Source organism: Symsagittifera roscoffensis, chromosome 4 (genome assembly GCF_963678635.1).
Source record: "Symsagittifera roscoffensis chromosome 4, txSymRosc1.1, whole genome shotgun sequence".
Classification (NCBI taxonomy): domain Eukaryota; kingdom Metazoa; phylum Xenacoelomorpha; order Acoela; family Convolutidae; genus Symsagittifera; species Symsagittifera roscoffensis.
Genome location: NC_087065.1, coordinates 3042599 through 3061806, shown reverse-complemented (window position 1 = coordinate 3061806; position 19208 = coordinate 3042599). Strand labels below are relative to the sequence as shown.

Here is a 19208-nt window from a genome sequence, read left to right as displayed (position 1 = left end):
TTGGAGGAATCTTTTCCTCCCTTCTGAGCCGAGCGAGAAAAATAAGCGAGATTTAACACGTTGTTCAACCTCGAAATAATACACTCCTGGTGCAACTCGGGGACCTTTCGCCCGGCGCTCTTCATTCATTTCTGTGACTTTCCGGACTGCTGCGTCATTACGTGCAATACGACTTGCGATTGCTGCAGCATCTTCATCCGCCCCTACAACTTCTGGCTTTGGAGCAGGATCGTCGTGTACGACACCCGGCGGTTTTAATAACTCTCGTGGATCGCATCTCTCTCTTAGAGTAATTGCCAAGTTGAATTGACCTATCCACGAGTCCCAGCTATGTGGTGGGTCCGCAGTTGGTTTATGCCAAAATACGGATACGCCCAACAGGTCAGTTCGATCCTCGGAGGTCGAAACTGCTGGCTGCGCCATGTGAAACGTCGAAAGACAGTTTTAAAACAAGAATTAATTCTCCTTGTTATGTTATCATATAGATAATATAGATAGATTAGTATTTAAATAATGTCATGACAATAGAAGTAAATACAACTTAAATCTTTCATAAGTTGACAGAGAGTGAATAGAGCGCATGCTGTTAAGGTTCAAGTGGATTGGCAGGTCGGTAACGACCTTGACCGATAATGGAGTTTAGCACGAAATAGCTAGCACACTGATGACGTCATGTTTAAGACTAAACAACGACGCACCACACCCCTCCCCTAAACTGCTTTGGGGGGGGGGGGGGGGTGTGTTATTGTAGTCCGTTTTGTAAGCCTTCAGTGACCATAGTTCTTCTGATTGCATATATGCCCAGTGTCATTTTGAATCAACAGCAGTATGCTCAATTGACTTAAAAAATGTTCCGTTCCAGTTTCCGAACCAGTCGAGCAAAAATACTTGGGGCCGTTCTGTTTCATTAGTAGACAGTTAAAAATACGCATTAAGGCCCTCTGCCGAAACAAACGTGTGGCGATTTTTCAAACAACATCAAAGCTGAAATGTTTCGATAAAAGCATATTCGATAAAAGAGAATATCTGGCTATTGTCCGGTTCGCTGATCAGTATAAGAGTTTGATGCAGTTTGGTGAGTTTAACATAAATAACAGTTTTTGATGTTTGACGTGTAAAAACTTTTGCGAACTGGTGTTTTCTTTGTGGACTTAGACTTCAACAACTGATTTTCAGTGCGTTTGCTCATGTGACATTTAACTCGGTAATTTTCAAGAAACGGCATTGTGGTGCAAGTTGAAGTGAAGCTTGCTAGCAATCACATGGATGCCGTTTCGAAATTCTAACATGCGACGAAATTTGTTAGGTGAACTCTTGCAAGTAAGTCATAGCGAAGTTAAGCTTCGATAACTAATCTTCGGGTTACGCCTCTGACTGTTTAATTTAAAGAAAATTAATAGAATTTATTACATTATGTTCCGAACCAGCAAGATCTGTGGAGTCTCTGACTTCAACACTGAGTTTGAATGTGGTAAATTTAGAAGATCGTCTCGAAAAGAGCTTTTCTGCGTCAAGTTCTGACTACCCCGGATCTTTCCTGTTAGACATCGAGCATAAAGGCCAAGAGAAAGTATGATTTGAGACCAGCAAGTTTGATTCTGGCTCGAAAAAGTTAGCTATCCCAAAATTGTTTCTTGGAGTTTAATGCAGTTGACAGGGATGATAACATTAGCAGAAAATTTCAACAGATGTTTGAACTAGCCGGAAGGATCCAAAAGCTTGTATGTTGGCTCTTGCTTTATATTCTGGAGTTAATGATCCCAAGTGTAAATATACACTTAACTTAATCTTTGGTTATGAGTTTCTAGTTGAAAACAAAATTGTTTTAAATTTTAAGTGTTGTCTTGTTCAGATAGTGACTGCAATAACAGAGCCGTTTGTGAACAAGATGAGAGCCTTCCCAGATGGCACCTGTCACAACATCCTACGCAGTCAGCCAGACATACCTTCAGATGCTAATGCAGTGCCATGCATACTACCCCCTTTTGCGGACAGAAATCAAAGTTAGTAGTACGGCCTAGAAAGTTAACAGTGGATAGATTAGTAAGTGCTCCACTCGGCTAAGTAAGTAGAGAATTTTACCCTTAAAGTTCTGAACTTGTTGCTGTGAAATTAATTAATCTGGAAGTTGTAATCCAAATAAAATCCATTAGGTTGTATGACTAAAACTTCTGAACAGCGAGCCACCCGCAGATTTTGCTACTGAGACTGATTATTATGTCAGTTAGTAGTGGATTTGACGATGGAAGATATGGCGTTGACCCCCCCCCCCCCCTTCCCTCCGTCTCAGGGATTCGACCCCCTGACCAACCAAAGGGTCCAACCTTTGTCACTACTTTTAGACATCAATTTTTGATAGACGACCCATTAGCTTTCTAAAGGCGACTTTGGCGCCTACATACACCAAACTTTAGAGTAAAGCGCGCGCCGGAAAGAAAAAATTTGAAATTTGGTCAAATCATTCTATAAAGTTCTTAGAGATGTCTCTTTTGCCCTGTTTGTTTTTCCAGAAAATTTCCAGCGGCATAGAAAATTTAGTCAAAAGGTTTTCATTGTAATCGGATCATCAGTTTTCGAAACTTGTTATCTTTTTATTAACCCATGTCCCCCCTCGAGAGATTCCTAAATATTTCCGTGGTGTCAGTACTGTTTTTCAAGAATTTTTTTTGTTTAATGCTAGTTTTTTTTTACAATTTGACCAAATTACTGGTTTTTATTCTAGCTGAACAATGGTGCTGCTATGGCTACTGCATAGACCTGCTGGTCAAGTTGGCTGCACAGCTCAAGATATCATACGAGTTGCATCTGGTGGCGGATGGAAAGTTCGGTGCCAGAGCATCTGTAAGTTTATTGTTATTCCATCCTATTATTCTCGGAAAAGTAATAATTAAGTTAATAATAGTTTACGTGCTGAAGCAATTAATTAGTCGGAAAATTGCTTGAATGAGTGGACGCCATAAACGGGCTGTCCTTTTTAAGCCAATTTGTGACTAATTTCTCTCCTTAATGCTAACTTTATAAGCTGATCCGAAAAATTGGTATTGGTGAATGAGTTTTATCTAATTATAAATTTAATTGTTTAAAGTTGAAGATAGTTCTTTTGTTTCTCTAATTTTTTAACCTTGTATAAGCTACTAACTGGTAATTAGTTGGGCTAATCTGTCTTTTAGCCGCAGTTTGTGAACATGTCAAGCGAGAAAGGGCGTCGTATCTTTCAAGTGGTCTCTTCGGGCATGCATAAGCTCTATTCTTTCGCTTCATCTTTCAAAGTACTTTCTGCCGATTGATTAAGAGTAATAAACGTAGTGAAGACTCTTTTATAGGTTCTGCTGATTTTTTTTCCGGAAACGTCTAATGTCTCTAATAACTACAGATGTGCTTTCATACATATTGATGCATTTATGATTGCACTTAGGTATATATGCACATTTTGAGTTCAATTGAATTTTATCTGCTGAAAGTGACATAATTAGCACTCTTCAAATACGAACGTGCAAATGGTGCAAAAAACGTGAACGATTTCTAGTTTCGAATTTAATTTCAAGATTTCTCGCGGACTAAAAACTTTACCTATTGATATGGATATCTCAAAATAGTTCAAAGGGAGACCCTTTTGGTCGGCAGGGGGTCGAATCCCTGAAAGGGGAGCGTCCCCCTCCCGAAATCCGCCCCTGTATGAAACCATCGAACTTTGAACCGATCATTTTTTCGGCTTCCTGGTTTTTGAACATACACTGCATTTTTTAAAAGTAATTTCAAGTCTTTTTTGAAAGTGGTCGTACTTTGGTTCTCAAGTTGGGTTCATGTAATCAAAAAAGCGCCAATCATAAATTGTTCTTAAAATTCAAAGAGCTGATAGAGCATCTATTTTTTTCTTTGAAAAACGAAAGTTGAGATTTTTTTAAGAAAGTCAGTGGTTTTAATGTTTACTTGCGTTCATTACTGTTTTCCAATCTTCGATCGGCTAGGTTTGTTATGAACAATTAATGAACGCAATGAAGACTCGTATATAAGTAGCGATGATTTTGTTTTTCGAATTTTTTTTTCAGGAAAAGTCTTCAAATTTGTTCAAGCTCAAAATTTATAAACATTATTTCGTTTTAAGAATCGAAGAACGTAGTGAGTACTCTTATATAGGTCTTTATGATTTCTTTGCGTTTTTAGGAAAAGGCCCGAAAATTTGTTCACGCTCAAATTTGATTTTTCGCGGTTTGAATTTTGATTTCTATTTGAGTTCAGTTCATTTGCATTTTGTAAAAGGTAGGGGCAATTTCCGCTATCGGACAGCAATAGTGTAAAGGTAATGAAAAACGTGATCAGCTTGTAATTTCGATAGTTGAATTTAATTTTCAGATTTCCCAGCCTAAAAAAAATTGTACCTGTTGGTCCAGCTTTCTCAAATTGGGGCAGTTTTAAGATCCAATGTTCGAAATTCCAAAGTTGAGATTTTTCAAGAAAAAAAAAACAGTATTTTTGTCTGCTTACTTCCTTTCTGTTGGCTTTTTATGAGCTTTGAGCGTTTTGTTTTTGTTTTTCTGATCTTGGATGAAGTGAACAGTCTTCTCTTCGATTTGATTTAAGGGTTGTTCACTTTGTTAAAAGTTTTCGTTTCCAACCAATCAAAGTTCGGCGTTTGTATGTTAGCTTCGCTGCTTAAACTTTCTATTCAAGTTTAGGGTCTGTGATTGATCACTTGGTTGGGTTGGAGGGTAGTTGTTCACATGAGCCTACGATGAAAAGCAAAACGTATCAATGTAGTGCATTCCTCAAAATCGTTGTTTCAAGATTATTAAAAATGAGATCATCGCATGAAAATATATTTTTTTTACTAGCCGTATCCCGAAATATCGTAGTTTATACGTTTTTATCAAGGCTGACTCAAATGCCATTTTCTTGTGATTGTTGTACAGTTGTAGTGTCCGTTATGATTATTTGAGGTCCTACGCTATAAAAAGCAAGCACATTGGATTGCTAAGCTACTAGCGTAGACTATATCGGCAAAAATGGATTTATTATTTCGCTTTTTTGAAGTTTATGATTATCTCAGTTCAATAGTAGAAATTTAACGTTGAAAAAAATATATAATTTTGATTGTTCTTTGATTTTCGTAAACATAAACCTAAATATTCGATCGGAATATCATGTGCATCTTTACTGCAACAGGCAACTCTTATTGTTGTCACAGATAACGGAGGGGCAAGGATATGTATCTGAGGATTTTTATAGATTTTTTGAGAGAGTTTGATTGATATCAATAAAAGCTTTTGGATTTCTCACTATTTTTGGTTGAAACGAAAATATTATTGTATTTCATGGGAAGCAGCTATTATAGTATACGCCGAATTGCTTTTATATTAGTCGACGGGTCAATTTATTCTTAAATTGTGCTTTAAAATATGATTTAATATTGACACCTCGAGGATGTTAGGATGGAGTGGTTTATTATGAATTTTCGAAAAAAAAATGCTCTATTGAGAGCATTCGATTATTCCACCGACTGTTTCGACTTTCGAATAAAGTGACGAAATTTTTGTTCGCGGTATTTTTTTCTGGCGACCCCTTTTGTCTTTTTAACTAGCCACGAAGAGTCTTTATATGCCATCTGAAAAGTACTGATGTTCTTAGCCCATTTTTAAAAAGATCTCTTACTTGAGATAATTTTAAAAAAACATGGGGTATGTAAATGGTTCTATTGAATAGTAAGCGGAGATTATTTCGTTCCAAATTGAATCGAGTCAAGCAACTTGCTCTTGTTAATTCCTTACCAGACTCAAAGCCATGTCACTTTTTAATTGACTTAGCGTGAGGAGGATGGAGAAAAAATTAGTATAGTAAATCAAAGTTCAAAATTTTTCCCCATTATTTTATCGTTTTTTTGGCAAACGAAACTTTGGCCCGTGACTTCGAAAGGTAGTCTGCACATTCAGGGCTTCGCCCTGCTACAAGCAGTCTTGTAATATTTTGTCTCGAATTGTGAATGAAATGATTCGATCAGTTTATATAGAAAACCAGGGGCAGATCTAGGATTTTCTCGAGGGCGGGGGTGCGGATTTTTAACCTTTTTCGAGCTCGGGGGGGGGGGGGGGGGGGGGGTGGGGGTGTTTGGATTTTCAAAATTTTGTCGACCTTTTTTTCTGGTTTTGCCAAAATTTCTGCGCCGCAGGCAAAATTTTGAAAATACAGGTCATAAAAAGCGCTTGAAAATACAGGTCAAAAGTTTTTTTGGCGCGCGCTCACCCATCAAAATTAGTATACAGTGGCGCTTTAAGAAAAACTTTTGGGCTCGTCAGCCAAATATGGATATCTCAAAATAGTACAAAGAGGGGACCCTTTGGGTAGGCAGGGGGTCAAATCCCTGAGGGGGGGGGGGGCGTCCCCCTCCCGAAATCCGCCCCTGTATGAAACTATCGAACTTTGAACCGATCATTTTTTCGGCTTCCTGGTTTTTGAACGTACACTACATTTTTTTAAAGTAATTTCAAGTCTTTTTTGAAAGTGTTTGTACTTTGGTTCTCAAGTTGGGTTCATGTAATCAAAAAAGCGCCTATCATAAATTGTTCTAGAAATTAAATGAGCTTAAAGGGCATCTGTTTTTTTTTTCTTTGAAATTGAAAAGTTGAGACGTTTTCAACAAAGTGATTTTTTTGTTTACTTGTGTTCATTACTCTTTTCCAACTGTCAGTTGGCTTTGTTATGATTTTTGTGTACCTAAAATGAACACAAAGAAAATCATCTTTTTGTTATCTTTGCAGCGTAAATCTGCAAACGCAAATTTTACACTTTCTAGTACTCGGATGATTTTGGCTTCCAAGTGCAACTGAAGTTTTGTGGTTTCAGAAGGCGATCCCAGACAGCAGTAGCATCCTCATCAACCCCACGGCAGAGAGTCCCCCTGGCAGTGGGGGTCCGGGGGGTCTTTTGGAGAAGGAGGTGTGGGACGGGACCATAGGGGAGATCTTGAATGGAGAAGCGGACTTGATAGTGGCAGCATTGACCATAGACAATGAACGGGCCCAAGTGATTGACTTCTCAAATCCATTCAAACATCAGGGTCTGTCCATTGTAGTGAAGAAGGTTAGTCTAGTCTGGTCAGGAGAATATGAATTGGTTATGGCAGCTTTCTGATGATAAAAAATATCAAAAAAACTTTAGCTGAGCCAATTGTTGTTTTTTATTTTGAGAGATAGGAAAAATATTTGACATTCTCCCCTCCTGTGAGTTGAACTTGTCTATAAAGTTTGAGACGTTGTGAATGATGGTAGTTTCTCATTGTCATTGATGTTCTTGGAAGCCTTTCTGGTATATTTCCAATTTATTAATTTATAACATTACTGTTTTCAAGTCTTCAGTGGTTAGTATAATTTGGATAATTTGGTGAAATCATGACCCGTGTTCAAAACATTAATTTTAAAGTCTAGATTTTTAATAATATCAATTACGAATTAAAGAATTATAGCAGCTTAAGTGAAGTTTTAAATAATGGTGTGTCATATTGCTGTTTTTTCCTTTGTGAGAAGAGCAAAGAATTATTTTACACCCGTCCTATTAGAAGAAGACTTTATTTATCCAAAGTTCTTTTATTTTCAACTACTTACAAACAAGTTAGTTAACAACTTCTAGCTTCGACCTTTTATGTCGTTGTACTAGCTTTGCTTTGCTTTTCAGCTTAGGGAAAATACTATGACTATGAGTGTCTTAAATATTCACAAGCAGGCTTAAAAAATGCCTGATTTAGTTTCCTGAGCTATTCTTATTTGTCTTAATTTTGTGAGCCAACTACCGGAATTTTGAGATGCGTTCTTTCTCTGCGCCTGCTCCTTTCTATTCTAAGCATATGTTAAAGCTAAATACATTTTCAGATAGGGTTTTTTGTTCGCTCGGCAATCGTTGGGTTTTGTGACAAGGAAACACCAAACGGGGTAAATGTTTAGGATGCTATGAGATCTAATTAACCAAGCGTTGAGAACGGGGAGCAGTCGAATGCGTGTCGCATATAATTTTCGTAACTAACATGGGTAAGTTAGTAAACAGCATAACTTTTTTCGAACGTATTCATGTTAGTTAAGTTAGCTTGCAAGCACTGATTAAGTGTAAAAGAAAGTGATTGTCACTTATATAGAGACCTTGATGATTTTTTCCCAGGAAAAGTCTTGAAATTTGTTTACATTCAAATTTTTTATTCGTGGCTTGACTTTAAGATTTCTCTTTGATTTCAGTTCATTTTCTTTACTTTGTCCATTTGTTGTGTGTAGAAACAGCCGAACAGCAGTCTGGCCTCGTTCATCCAGCCCTTCCAGTACCAACTGTGGGTCCTCATTGCCCTCTCAGTGCACGTGGTGGCCCTCATTCTCTACCTCCTCGACCGATTCAGCCCCTTCGGCCGATTCAAGGTCACACACATCTTAAACAACAATACCCTATCAATGCAGTGCTTCATGTAGCACATAAAGCATGCTTGATCAAGAACAACTCAACTGTGATAAAGGCTAGCGTGGGCAGGAATTAAAGAAACGTTCTTTGTGTTTTTATGATTTCATAATGAAAAAGATCAAAATTCACGACCTGTTAAAGGAGAGGGTGCCACCACAACAGTATTAAGGATCTTTTGCTTGATCCAAGGTTTAAATGGTATGATGTGATGGCATAAAATGTTGTTGTGGTATAACATGATAGTATAACATGGTGTGGTGTAGGTGAACCATGGCGAGGGATCCATTGAGGAGGAGGATGCCCTGAACCTCTCTTCTGCCATGTGGTTCGCCTGGGGAGTCCTGCTGAACAGTGGCATCGGAGAGGGAACCCCTCGCAGCTTCAGTGCCCGAGTACTGGGGGTGGTGTGGGCTGGTTTTGCCATGATCATAGTGGCATCCTACACTGCTAATCTAGCTGCGTTTCTTGTGCTCGATAGACCAGAGGCCGAGATAGCCGGAATTAACGACGCCAGGGTGGGTTAAAAAAAGATACTTTCAAGTTCAAGTAGCATAATTTTGAAGTCATACCTAGTTAACAATTGAAGTAAAAGTAAGACAAATGACCACTGGAACTGATCTAGAATGGTCGGCATGAGTAATTTTAAAAAGTCTTCGAGCTCTTAGCATCAAGTTTCAAATAGTCCAGTTTTTTACGAAACGTTAATGAAGCACTAGACAATTAATTTCGTTACATTTACACCGTATGTGGTCAGTTTTAGATCATTCAACTTCGTCTAGATGCGTTGTTGTTATCTCAAGAATATTTTCTATCAACGATGTTGATGTCAGTGATGTCCATTTAAGAAGATAAAAATTGAAAATTAAATGAAAAATTTAAATTTATTTCAATGGACATCTTTGGTTAATGTTGTGTGGTGTAGATGCGGAATCCGAGCGAGGCGTACAAGTACGGGACTGTGAAGGACAGTGCAGTGCAGGCCTACTTCAAGCGCAAGGTGGAGATGAGCAACATGTACAGATTCATGCTCAGATTCAGCCGCAACTCCGCCCAGCAGGCCATAGAGGACGTCCGAAAGGGGTCAGTCTCACTCATTTGTCTCGATTGCTCAGCCACACATCATTTTCATGTTTAAACGCAAGTCAAATGTAGTCTTGTAACAATTAAGGCAAGTCGGTCGATTTACAAGTAGTACAAATTGATCCGACTTTTAAACATTTCAAAAAATTTTGACATTTTTTTGTTAAAAAAATATCGAATTTTGATATTTTTTTTGATATTTTTGATTTTTTTTTGTTGTTGAAAAACTCAGCTTTTTTAAGCTGGAACGAGTTTTGTAGTAGGCTAGGTGTTTTCCACGATTTTAGATGTGGCGAGGAGAGAACATGAAAAACAAATCAACACATACTAGCTTATTCGAATATGAAAGCTCCTGATGGAAAGGACAGGACAATGGCACAAACAGTGCCCACTAGGAGTCTGGACAAATAGATAATCTGAGCGAAACGAAATTTTTTTGGCTATCGCGGGTTGCTTTTCATGAGTCGATGAACATAGTCCAGACTCTTATATAGGCGATGATTTTTTTTTTCAAGAAAATTAAAGTTTGTTCAGGCTCAAATTTATTTTCGCGGTTTGTTTTTTGATTTCTTTTTAATTTCTGTGCATTTCTGTTGTTAAAAGGAAGGCAAACTCCGCTATCGAACAGCAAAAGTGTAAATGCCACCAAAGACTTGATCGACTTCTATTTTCGAAAGTGGAAATTCAAAGAGCTTTAAGATCATCTTATTTTTTGCTTTGAAATTCTAAAGTTGCAAGTTTTTTAATAAACACTTTAATATTTTGTTCTGTTTTGTTGCGTTCATTGATTCTTTTCCAACTGTGTGTTGGCTTTGTTCATGAATTTTCAGGAAAGATGACTATGTCCAAGAGATGCAGAAGTTCAATTCACCATGCACATTCCAACGTTAGAGCTTGATTAGTTGAAACTATGTTGCCAGGACGGAACGTCCGAAGCGACCTGTATTTTGAAAGAATGTGCAAGTTACGCTTCCGATTGCATCAGGACATAGTCATGTTTTAATTAACAATCAAAACGTGTTTTTAGATCCATTTTATCTCTCAAAAAAGTTTTCCTAAAGAAAAGTTATGCACTAACGCTTGTCCAAAGAAACAGTTTTTCAGATAGAACTCGATTTTTACTTATCAAATTCAATTATTTTTGGTGAAAAAAGAATTAACTTAATAAGATGACTGCATTTTGTTAACAGAGCGAAGACAAAATTGCAGAATTCATAGACTAACAGCTCGTATGAACGGGTTTAAACTGATGCAAAAACTGGAAAAACAGTAACTACGTAAAGGAAACCACATTAAATGATTGCTTCGATATTCACGGTTTTTTGATATTTTACTACAATGTCTACTTGAGTTAAGACCTGACGTTAGACTAATTCACTCTTTACACTTGCGAAGCAAGGTGTATTATATTGGTAATTTCTTTTTTTAGAACTTTCTATATTAGAACTTTCTTTTTTTCTTACGCTTGCGAAGCAAAGTGTTTTTTTTCCAATTTAAGTTGCAAATAAAAGTACTAGTTTTGGTGTCACGTTTGAATCTGTAGGCTGCGGTAGCAGTATAATGTCATATGTGCTTTGACAATTGATTAGTAAAAAGTAAACCCAGTTGATGCATTTTTTATTCATCAAATGAACAGAAAAAAATTATTTGTTTCAAACAGCAGTACAATGATAAAAAGCTCGATTTCAGACATTTTTCAACTCAATGTATCTAGCAATTTTTTTGAAATGCGTAATTGATACATAATATGCTTTGTGCTTTCCAATTTATTACACGCAAATTTGTGTCAACTCGATGCTACTTTTGCTGCATCAAATTGCCAATTTATTAGCATATGTAGCTGCGTTATTGGTGGCTAGTTTTTGGGGATTCTTAAAATCCTTGGCTGAGGGTTAGTGCGTGAGACTCAAATTTGCCAGGTAGCAGATTCGAATCCGACACGTAGCCAAATTTTTGCTAATTCGAGGCCAATTTCTACTTTTTCTTATTTCACTTGATAAAGCTGCTTTTTGGTCGTGTTCCTGCAAGTGTTTGCGAAGCGCAGCTTCCTCTTTGTGTAGAAATGGATGCCTAGTTTTACTGAGTTTTAAACGTTGTTTTAGCTCTAAGCGCCTCATCCTTACAGGTTGAAATTATTGTTTCCTGGTTTTTATTACTTTACTTTGATAACTATCATGAGATTTTATTATGCACATCAACTGACTCTACTTGCTTAAGGCCTGCTATTGGTACTCTCTTTCGACTTTTTGAGAAAGACTAAACAAAATTTTTAAGTTACTTAAAAGCGTCTCAACAAAGTTGGTGCCAAATTTGGTGGCACCTTTCCGGCTTTTTGATAGAATGTGCTTGGACATTCGATTACTAATAATTTAACACAGTTGATGCAATTTTAATTGATCAAATGAACCGAAATAATCTATTTGTTTCAAATATAAGTGCAATAATTGCTCTAGCGTCAGCTCAGTTTAATAATAAGCATTTTCTTTCTAAACTAAGTCGCAAATTGGTACCTATTTTGGGGCACCTTTACAGCTGTTTGATAGCATGTGCTTTGACATTCGAATACTAATAAGTTAGCACAGTTGATGCAGTTTTTGTTCATCAAACAATCGAAAAAGCTATTTGTGTTAAAAAACATGACTATAATGAAAACTCGATTTCAGAAATTTTCTAACGCAATAAATGTCATTTTTTTGAAATGCATAGTTTATGCATAATGTGGCTTTATACTTTTCGATTTGTTACATGTAAAGTTAGTGTGTATGCCTTCAGTTTGTTATATTCCGAATTATTACTTGCAAAATTGTGTCTGTTTTTATTTTGTGCCCTTTTTGTTGAATCGCATTGGCAATTTATTAGCATATGTAGCTGCTTTATTCGTGACTAGTGTTTGTTGATGGTTAAGCGTGCGTGGATGAGTGGTTAGTGCGTGAAACTCAAAATCTCTATATTTCAGTAGGGCGCAGATGAATTTAGCCAATTTTTTTTTACTAACTCCAGGTTTATTTCTATTTTTAGGAGGAATGAACGTAGTGAAGACTCTTATATAGGTCTTGATGATTTTTTTTCAGGAAAAAGTTTTGAATTTGTTCACGCTCAATTTTGATTTTTCGCGGTCTGACGTGATTTCTTTTTAAGTTCAATGCATTTCTATAGTTAAAAGGAAGGCAAACTCCACTATCGAACAGCAAAATTGTAAAGGGTCACGAAAAATGTGATCAACTTTTTTTTTGAAAATCGAAATTAATTATCAGATTTCCCAGCGAAATATAAGTTTTAGCTATTGATCCAGTTTTCTCAAATTGGGTTAATTTTAGCAAAGAAGTGTCCATCATAAATTTTTTTATTCGAAATTCACAAGTTGAAGATTTTTAAAAAAACCAAGTCGATTTTTTTTTCAGTTTTCTTGCGTTCATTGCTCTTCTCCAACTGTCTGTTGGCTATGTTTTCTTATTGCGTTTTCTAGAGCTGCTTTTTGCCGTGTTTTCGCTAGTGTTTGCCAAGCGAAGCTTTGTCTGTGTAAAAACTTGATATCAAGAAATTGTTTCAACTGATTATATCTCGCAATGTTTTTGAAATGCATTCTATATACAAATTTTGGCTTTGCGCTTTCCAATCCTTCGAATTGTTTCATGCAAAATTGTGTCTTTCTATATTTGGTGCCACTTTTCCTGCATCGCTTTGGCTTTTTATCAGCATATGTAGCCGTTTTATTTGTGACTAGTGTTTGCCGATATTTCAGCGTTCGTGCCCAAGAGGGCAGGGCGTTAGACTCTCAATCTCGAGGTCACAGCTTTGAGTCCGAAACGTAGCAAAGCTTTTGTTAATTCGAGGCGTGTTTCTACTTTTTCTTATTTCACTTTATAAAGCTGCTTTTTTGTCGTGTTTTCGCTAGTTTTTGTGAAGCCCAGCTATGCTCTGTGTTATTATTAAATTATCGACTTATTCAGTAGTGTATTTAGAATTTGGACAAACACTACCCCCATTCAATCTCAGGGATTCAATACGCTGGCCACCCGAAGAATTTCTTTGGTACTCATTTATTACATCCATTTTTGGCTAACCGACCCACAAAGTTTAAAATCGTCAATATATACTAATTTTCAGGGGTGAATGCGCCTTAAAATGTCTTTTATTGCCTGATCTTCAAAAATTTGAATTACCTCCAAAATTATTAAATGCAAAATTTTTGTTTTTGGGCAATTTGAAGCTCCTTTTTGCGGTTTTCTCGGTTGTCTTTCATTAGTTTTTTTTTTTTCATTTTATTTTCTTTTTGACCCTTTCAATGATAGCTCTTGGCGTTTTTTCCGCTGGTGTTTGCGAAGCGCAGCTTTGACTCTGTGTGTAATGCGGGCATTTAATATCTTTAAATTTTTTAAAAAAATTGCTGTCTAATCTAAACAAGAGTAAGGCTTAATTAAGGTTCCAAGCAGCCATGCCTCAGCTGGTGAAGGACTCGATATAAAAAAAATTACGAGCGACAATTATTCAACACTTGGAAGGATATAGCCAACCTAGTCACTTAATTCCTTAATTTTTGGCAACATGACAGACTTGATAGTTTCGGCAATCTGAGCTTTCGGCCCGTGGACATGCCACCGGCATATCTCATAAAACTTTATTGCCCCAAAAAGGTTTTCATTAAGTGTTCCAGCATCATACAGTGAACAATTCTCTATGGAATGAAGTAGAAAATGAAACGACGGAATTCTTATAGGTTTTATTGTCTTATGGGGCGTGGTCTTCTAAGTCTGAGTGTTTATTAAGTGTTATTACTTATCGGTTGGGGTAGCTGGTTAGTCTTTGACTGTTCAATTTCACTTGACATGCTTATTTGATTCAATTCGGAAAGGGTTAAAATGTAACATTCATTATTTACAGGTTCTGAATGTAGATTTTAATTTAGCTTAAGAGCTTTACACTAAGTCAGTGAAGGGTCAAAGAGGTGCAAGTGATTTTTTGAACCTTTTCAGTCTAAAATAAATTGGCACTCAAAAATTTGATGTGAACAAATAGATTTTTCCAAATCTTAATATAATAGTGATAACATTTTCAAATTATTTAACAAAAAGCTACCTAAATAGGTAGCTTTTTGTTAAATAATTTGAAAATGTTATCACTATTATATTAAGATTTGGAAAAATCTATTTGTTCACATCAAATTTTTGAGTGCCAATTTATTTTAGACTGAAAAGGTTCAAAAAATCACTTGCACCTCTTTGACCCTTCACTGACTTAGTGTAAAGCTCTTAAGCTAAATTAAAATCTACATTTTGAATCTACATTTTAAAAGCTACAAATTAAAATCTACAAAAGCTAAATTTGAAAAAAAAGTTATTGCTTGTTTTGAATAAACTGATGAAATGGGGAAAATAAAAGTCTGCCAATGTAAACGTCGTTTCTAAATTAAATTCAAGGTGTTAAAGAGAAACGGGATTGTTAATACAAAAATGTCCTCTGTTTCAGTGACCTGGATGCGTTCATTTGGGACTCTGCAGTTCTGGACTACGAGACTTCCAGGGACTGTTCTCTGGTGACTGTGGGCGAAATGTTCCACAGAAGTGGCTATGGAATAGGCATGGCTAAAGACAGTGCCTGGAAGGAGCAGATATCCCTGGAGATCCTCCAGTTCCACGAGGACGGATTCATGGAGACTCTGGACAACAAGTGGATGAAATTGAAGACCTGTGACAACAGCGACTCCCAACCGGCCACTTTGGGGCTGGAAAATATGGCAGGTCAGTTCAGAAGGAGCGCAGTGTGGATGATAGGATTAAAAGGGGTTCATGTTTTTCACTGTAAAGATAGGAGCTGTTGAGCTTAGGTTGGTGTCCCTCCTGACAATGTAATACTTACCAAAACTTAAATGTTTTTGTATATTATTAGCTGGCTCAAAGTTTTGTCGACCTTTTGAAGGGTTGGTTGGCAGCAAATGGATATCGTTAAATGGTGCCAAAGGGAAGGGATCTTTTGGGTAGTCACTGTGCCGAATCAGAGTGGGGTTAACGCCTAAGCTGCAAAAATTGTAGTTCCTTCTGGTGATATTTCACTACAGTTAGCTAAGTTTAAATTACGTCCAGTTTTTCAAATTGTTTTGCTTCTATTAAACTGTCATAATTTTAATTCGCACAGCTGCATCTCATGTTTGCTGCTCGGTAATTCTTCAAAGAAGGGGTGTTTCCACTTCTTGACATGACATTTGAGTTTCAGACGGAAGTGAAGCCGGTTTCTATGGGAATATCACAAATAACAATGTATGTTCAGCTATGAGTCGAATCTCTGAAGATCGGGAGGCAGTGCATTTTCAATCTGAGCTTCCAATATGCGTGAAAACTTGAAAAAACGTGACTTGTCCCTACGAACTTTTTTTGAGGAACTTTAAATTGAGCGGAACACAACCACCCTAGGCCATCTAAGTTTCTTCTCACTCAAAATTGATCGGAACAAAAACATTACGAATATTGGCGTTAAAATTTGTTCCGAATTTTGTGCTACTTATATGGATGCCGGCAATATGTTTAGAAATAACGTTGGTCGGTTGATCACAATTGCGAGAGTTGTGTTGTGTAATAGCACGACACTGACACTATTCTTTTTTACAAACTAAGTGGCAAATACTTCATCAAATGAACCGAAAAAACTTATTTGTTTCAAACAACAATACAATCAGTGAATTTCAATATAACCATTTGTTTACACTTGCGGCAGCTTAATGTATTATTACGAACCTTCTTTTTTTCATTTGTTAGGGAATTTCTTTGTAGCATTGGAAATTGCATAGCATCTGTTCTCTGCTTTATTTGTGGTATTTTTGACTAGTGTTTAAGAGTAATGAACGTAGTGCTGTTTTTCGGGAAAAAGTCTTAAAATTGGTTCACGCTCAATTTTGATTTCTTGCGGTTTGACTTGTGATTTCTTTTTAAGTTCAGTGCATTTCTGTTGCTAAAAAGAAGGCAATTTCAACTATCGAACAGCAAACTTGTAAAGGTCGCGAAAAACGTTTACTGTGTCGTGCTCCATCGATCGATAATTAGCAATTTTGGCAATTCAATTGATGACATCTGACTAAAAGTACAAGCCAGTATTTTTTGTTTGCTTGCGTTCAATGTCTCTTTTTCATTTGTCTGTTGGATATGTTAAATGGAAGGCAAAATCAACTATCGAACAGCAAATTGCAAAAATCACGAAAAACTTGATTGACTTCTATTTTCATGAATGTATGTCAATTTAGAAGCGTAATGAAAAAATTGACCTATTGATTCACTTTTCTCAAATTTGATTAACTAAGCGTTTTCAAAACAGTTAGTTTTACCAAACAGTCAATTTAGTTGTTTTCTTTTCCACGCAAAATCAAGTACCATAAATAACCATCGGAATGGGTCGAGTAATGTATCATATTAGAGGCCTTTTAGCCTTGATTCGAACGACATTAAAAATTGTTCAAAAAGCTGCCCCATTGTTGAGAAAAACCGATTTGAAATTTTAAAAGATTAATTAAGCGCAATAAAGTTCTTCTAAATTTTAGAAATTTTTTTTTAATTAATCCATTATATATTTTAATGCGGGTTTCACTATCTCGCCATGTTTAAGCTTTTTCAACGTGTTATTTTTGCATGTTTAAAGAATTGTTTCACGTTCAAGCTATATCGTATATTGCAATGGTTAACGGTTTTTTCGATTTTACCTGTTTGAATCCAGTGTTTATTTCATCAATTTTGAAATTAGCCATCCAATAATGGGATGCTGTCAGTGTTTCCCCGGGTGTTGCGATTTTGGCCTCCATTTATGAATAACCAAATCCTTTTAGGTTACGAGATATGGCAATTTTCGAAATTTTATAGAAAACTTAATTAAAACTTTCAGAAAGTTCGAAAATCGCAACCCTGTAGTTGGGGGCTGTCAGGGTAGTCTCAGGGGTTGCGAATCTTGTTTCCAAATTTCACTTCTCAAATTCTTGTAGTTTCCGAGATATGACGTTTTTTATGATCTTGGACATTCGATTACTAATATTTTAACACAGTTTTTGCAATTTTAATTGATGAAATGAACCGAAATAATCTATTTGTTTCAAATAAGAGTGCAATAATTGCTCTAGCGTCAGCTCAGTATAATAATAAGATTTTTTTTTCTAACCTAAGTCGCAAATATTGGTACCTATTTTGGGGCACCTTTACAGCTTTTTGATAGCATGTGCTTTGACATTCGAATACTAATAAGTTATCACAGTTGCTGCAGTTTCTATTCTTCAAATGAACCGAAAAACGCTATTTGTGTTAAACAACATGACTATAATGAAAACTCGATTTCAGAAATTTTCTAACGCAATAAATGTCATTTTTTTGAAATGCATAGTTTATGCACAATGTGGCTTTATACTTTTCGATTTGTTACATGTAAAGTTAGTGTGTATGCCTTCAGTTTGTTATATTCCGAATTATTACTTGCAAAATTGTGTCTATTTTTATTTTGTGCCCTTTTTGTTGAATCGCATTGGCAATTTATTAGCATATGTAGCTGCTTTATTCGTGACTAGTGTTTGTTGATGGTTAAGCGTGCGTGGATGAGTGGTTAGTGCGTGAAACTCAAAATCTCTATATTTCAGTAGGGCGCAGATGAATTTAGCCAATTTTTTTACTAACTCCAGGTTTATTTCTATTTTTAAGAGGAATGAACGTAGTGAAGACTCTTATTTAGGTCTTGATGTTTTTTTGTTCAGGAAAAATTGTTGAATTTTTTCTCGCTCAATTTTGATTTTTCGCGGTTTGACGTGATTTCTTTTTAAGTTCAATGCATTTCTATAGTTAAAAGGAAGGCAAACTCCACTATCGAACAGCAAAATTGTAAAGGGTCACGAAAAATGTGATCAACTTTATTTTGAAAATGGAAATTAATCATCAGATTTCCCAGCGGAATATAAGATTTAGCTATTGATCCAGTTTTCTCAAATCGGGTTAACTTTAACAAAGAAGTGTCCATCATAAATTTTTCTTCAAATTCAAAGAGCTTCAAGGCCATCTATTTTTTTTATTCGAAATTCAAAAGTTGAAGATTTAAAAAAAAACTAGTAGATTTTTTTTTCAGTTTTCTTGCGTTCATTGCTCTTCTCCAACTGTCAGTTGGCTATGTTTTCTTATTGCTTTTTCTAGAGCTACTTTTTGCCGTGTTTTCGCTAGTGTTTGCCAAACGAAACTTTGTCTGTGTAAAAACTTGTCTTCAAGAAATTTTTTCAACTGAGTATATCTCGCAATGTTTTTGAAATGCATTCTATATACAAATTTTGGCTTTGCGCTTTCCAATCCTTCGAATTGTTTCATGCAAAATTCGAACATGTTTTTCACTGTAAAGATAGGAGCTGTTAAGCTTAGGTTGGTGTCCTTCCTGTGACAATGTATTACTTAGCAAAACTTAAATATTTTTGTATATTATTAGCTGGCTCAAAGTTTTGTCGACCTTTTGAAGGATTGGTTGGCAGCAAACTGATGTCATTAAATGGTGCCAAAGGGAAGGGAACTTTTGAGTAGTCACTGTGCCGAATCGGGGTGGGGTTAACGCCTAAGCGGCGAAAATTAGAGTTCTTTCTGGTGATATTTGACTACAGTTAGCTAAATTTGAATTAGATCCAATTTTTCAAATGGTTTTGCTTCAATTAAACTGTCAAATTTAATTCGTACAGCTGCAGCGCATGTTTGCTGCTCGGT

The 19208-nt window shown here is 36.3% G+C and overlaps 2 protein-coding genes across 4 annotated transcripts in view; both read left to right on the top strand.

The window, feature by feature from the left end:
• The window catches only part of LOC134843608 (TBC1 domain family member 30-like), a 551730-nt gene that overhangs the window by 93002 nt on the left and 439520 nt on the right, over positions 1–19208 (top strand). The gene's annotated exons all lie outside the window — the stretch shown is intronic.
• Positions 1–19208, top strand: part of LOC134843606 (glutamate receptor ionotropic, NMDA 1-like) — a 54871-nt gene that overhangs the window by 28377 nt on the left and 7286 nt on the right. For all 3 annotated transcript variants that reach the window (XM_063859760.1, XM_063859761.1, XM_063859759.1), the window contains exons 9-15: positions 1853–2003; positions 2723–2841; positions 6838–7074; positions 8253–8390; positions 8694–8945; positions 9353–9510; positions 14977–15248. In XM_063859760.1, the coding sequence (XP_063715830.1) occupies positions 1853–2003; positions 2723–2841; positions 6838–7074; positions 8253–8390; positions 8694–8945; positions 9353–9510; positions 14977–15248 (1327 nt within the window). The remainder of the gene's footprint in view (positions 1–1852; positions 2004–2722; positions 2842–6837; positions 7075–8252; positions 8391–8693; positions 8946–9352; positions 9511–14976; positions 15249–19208) is intronic.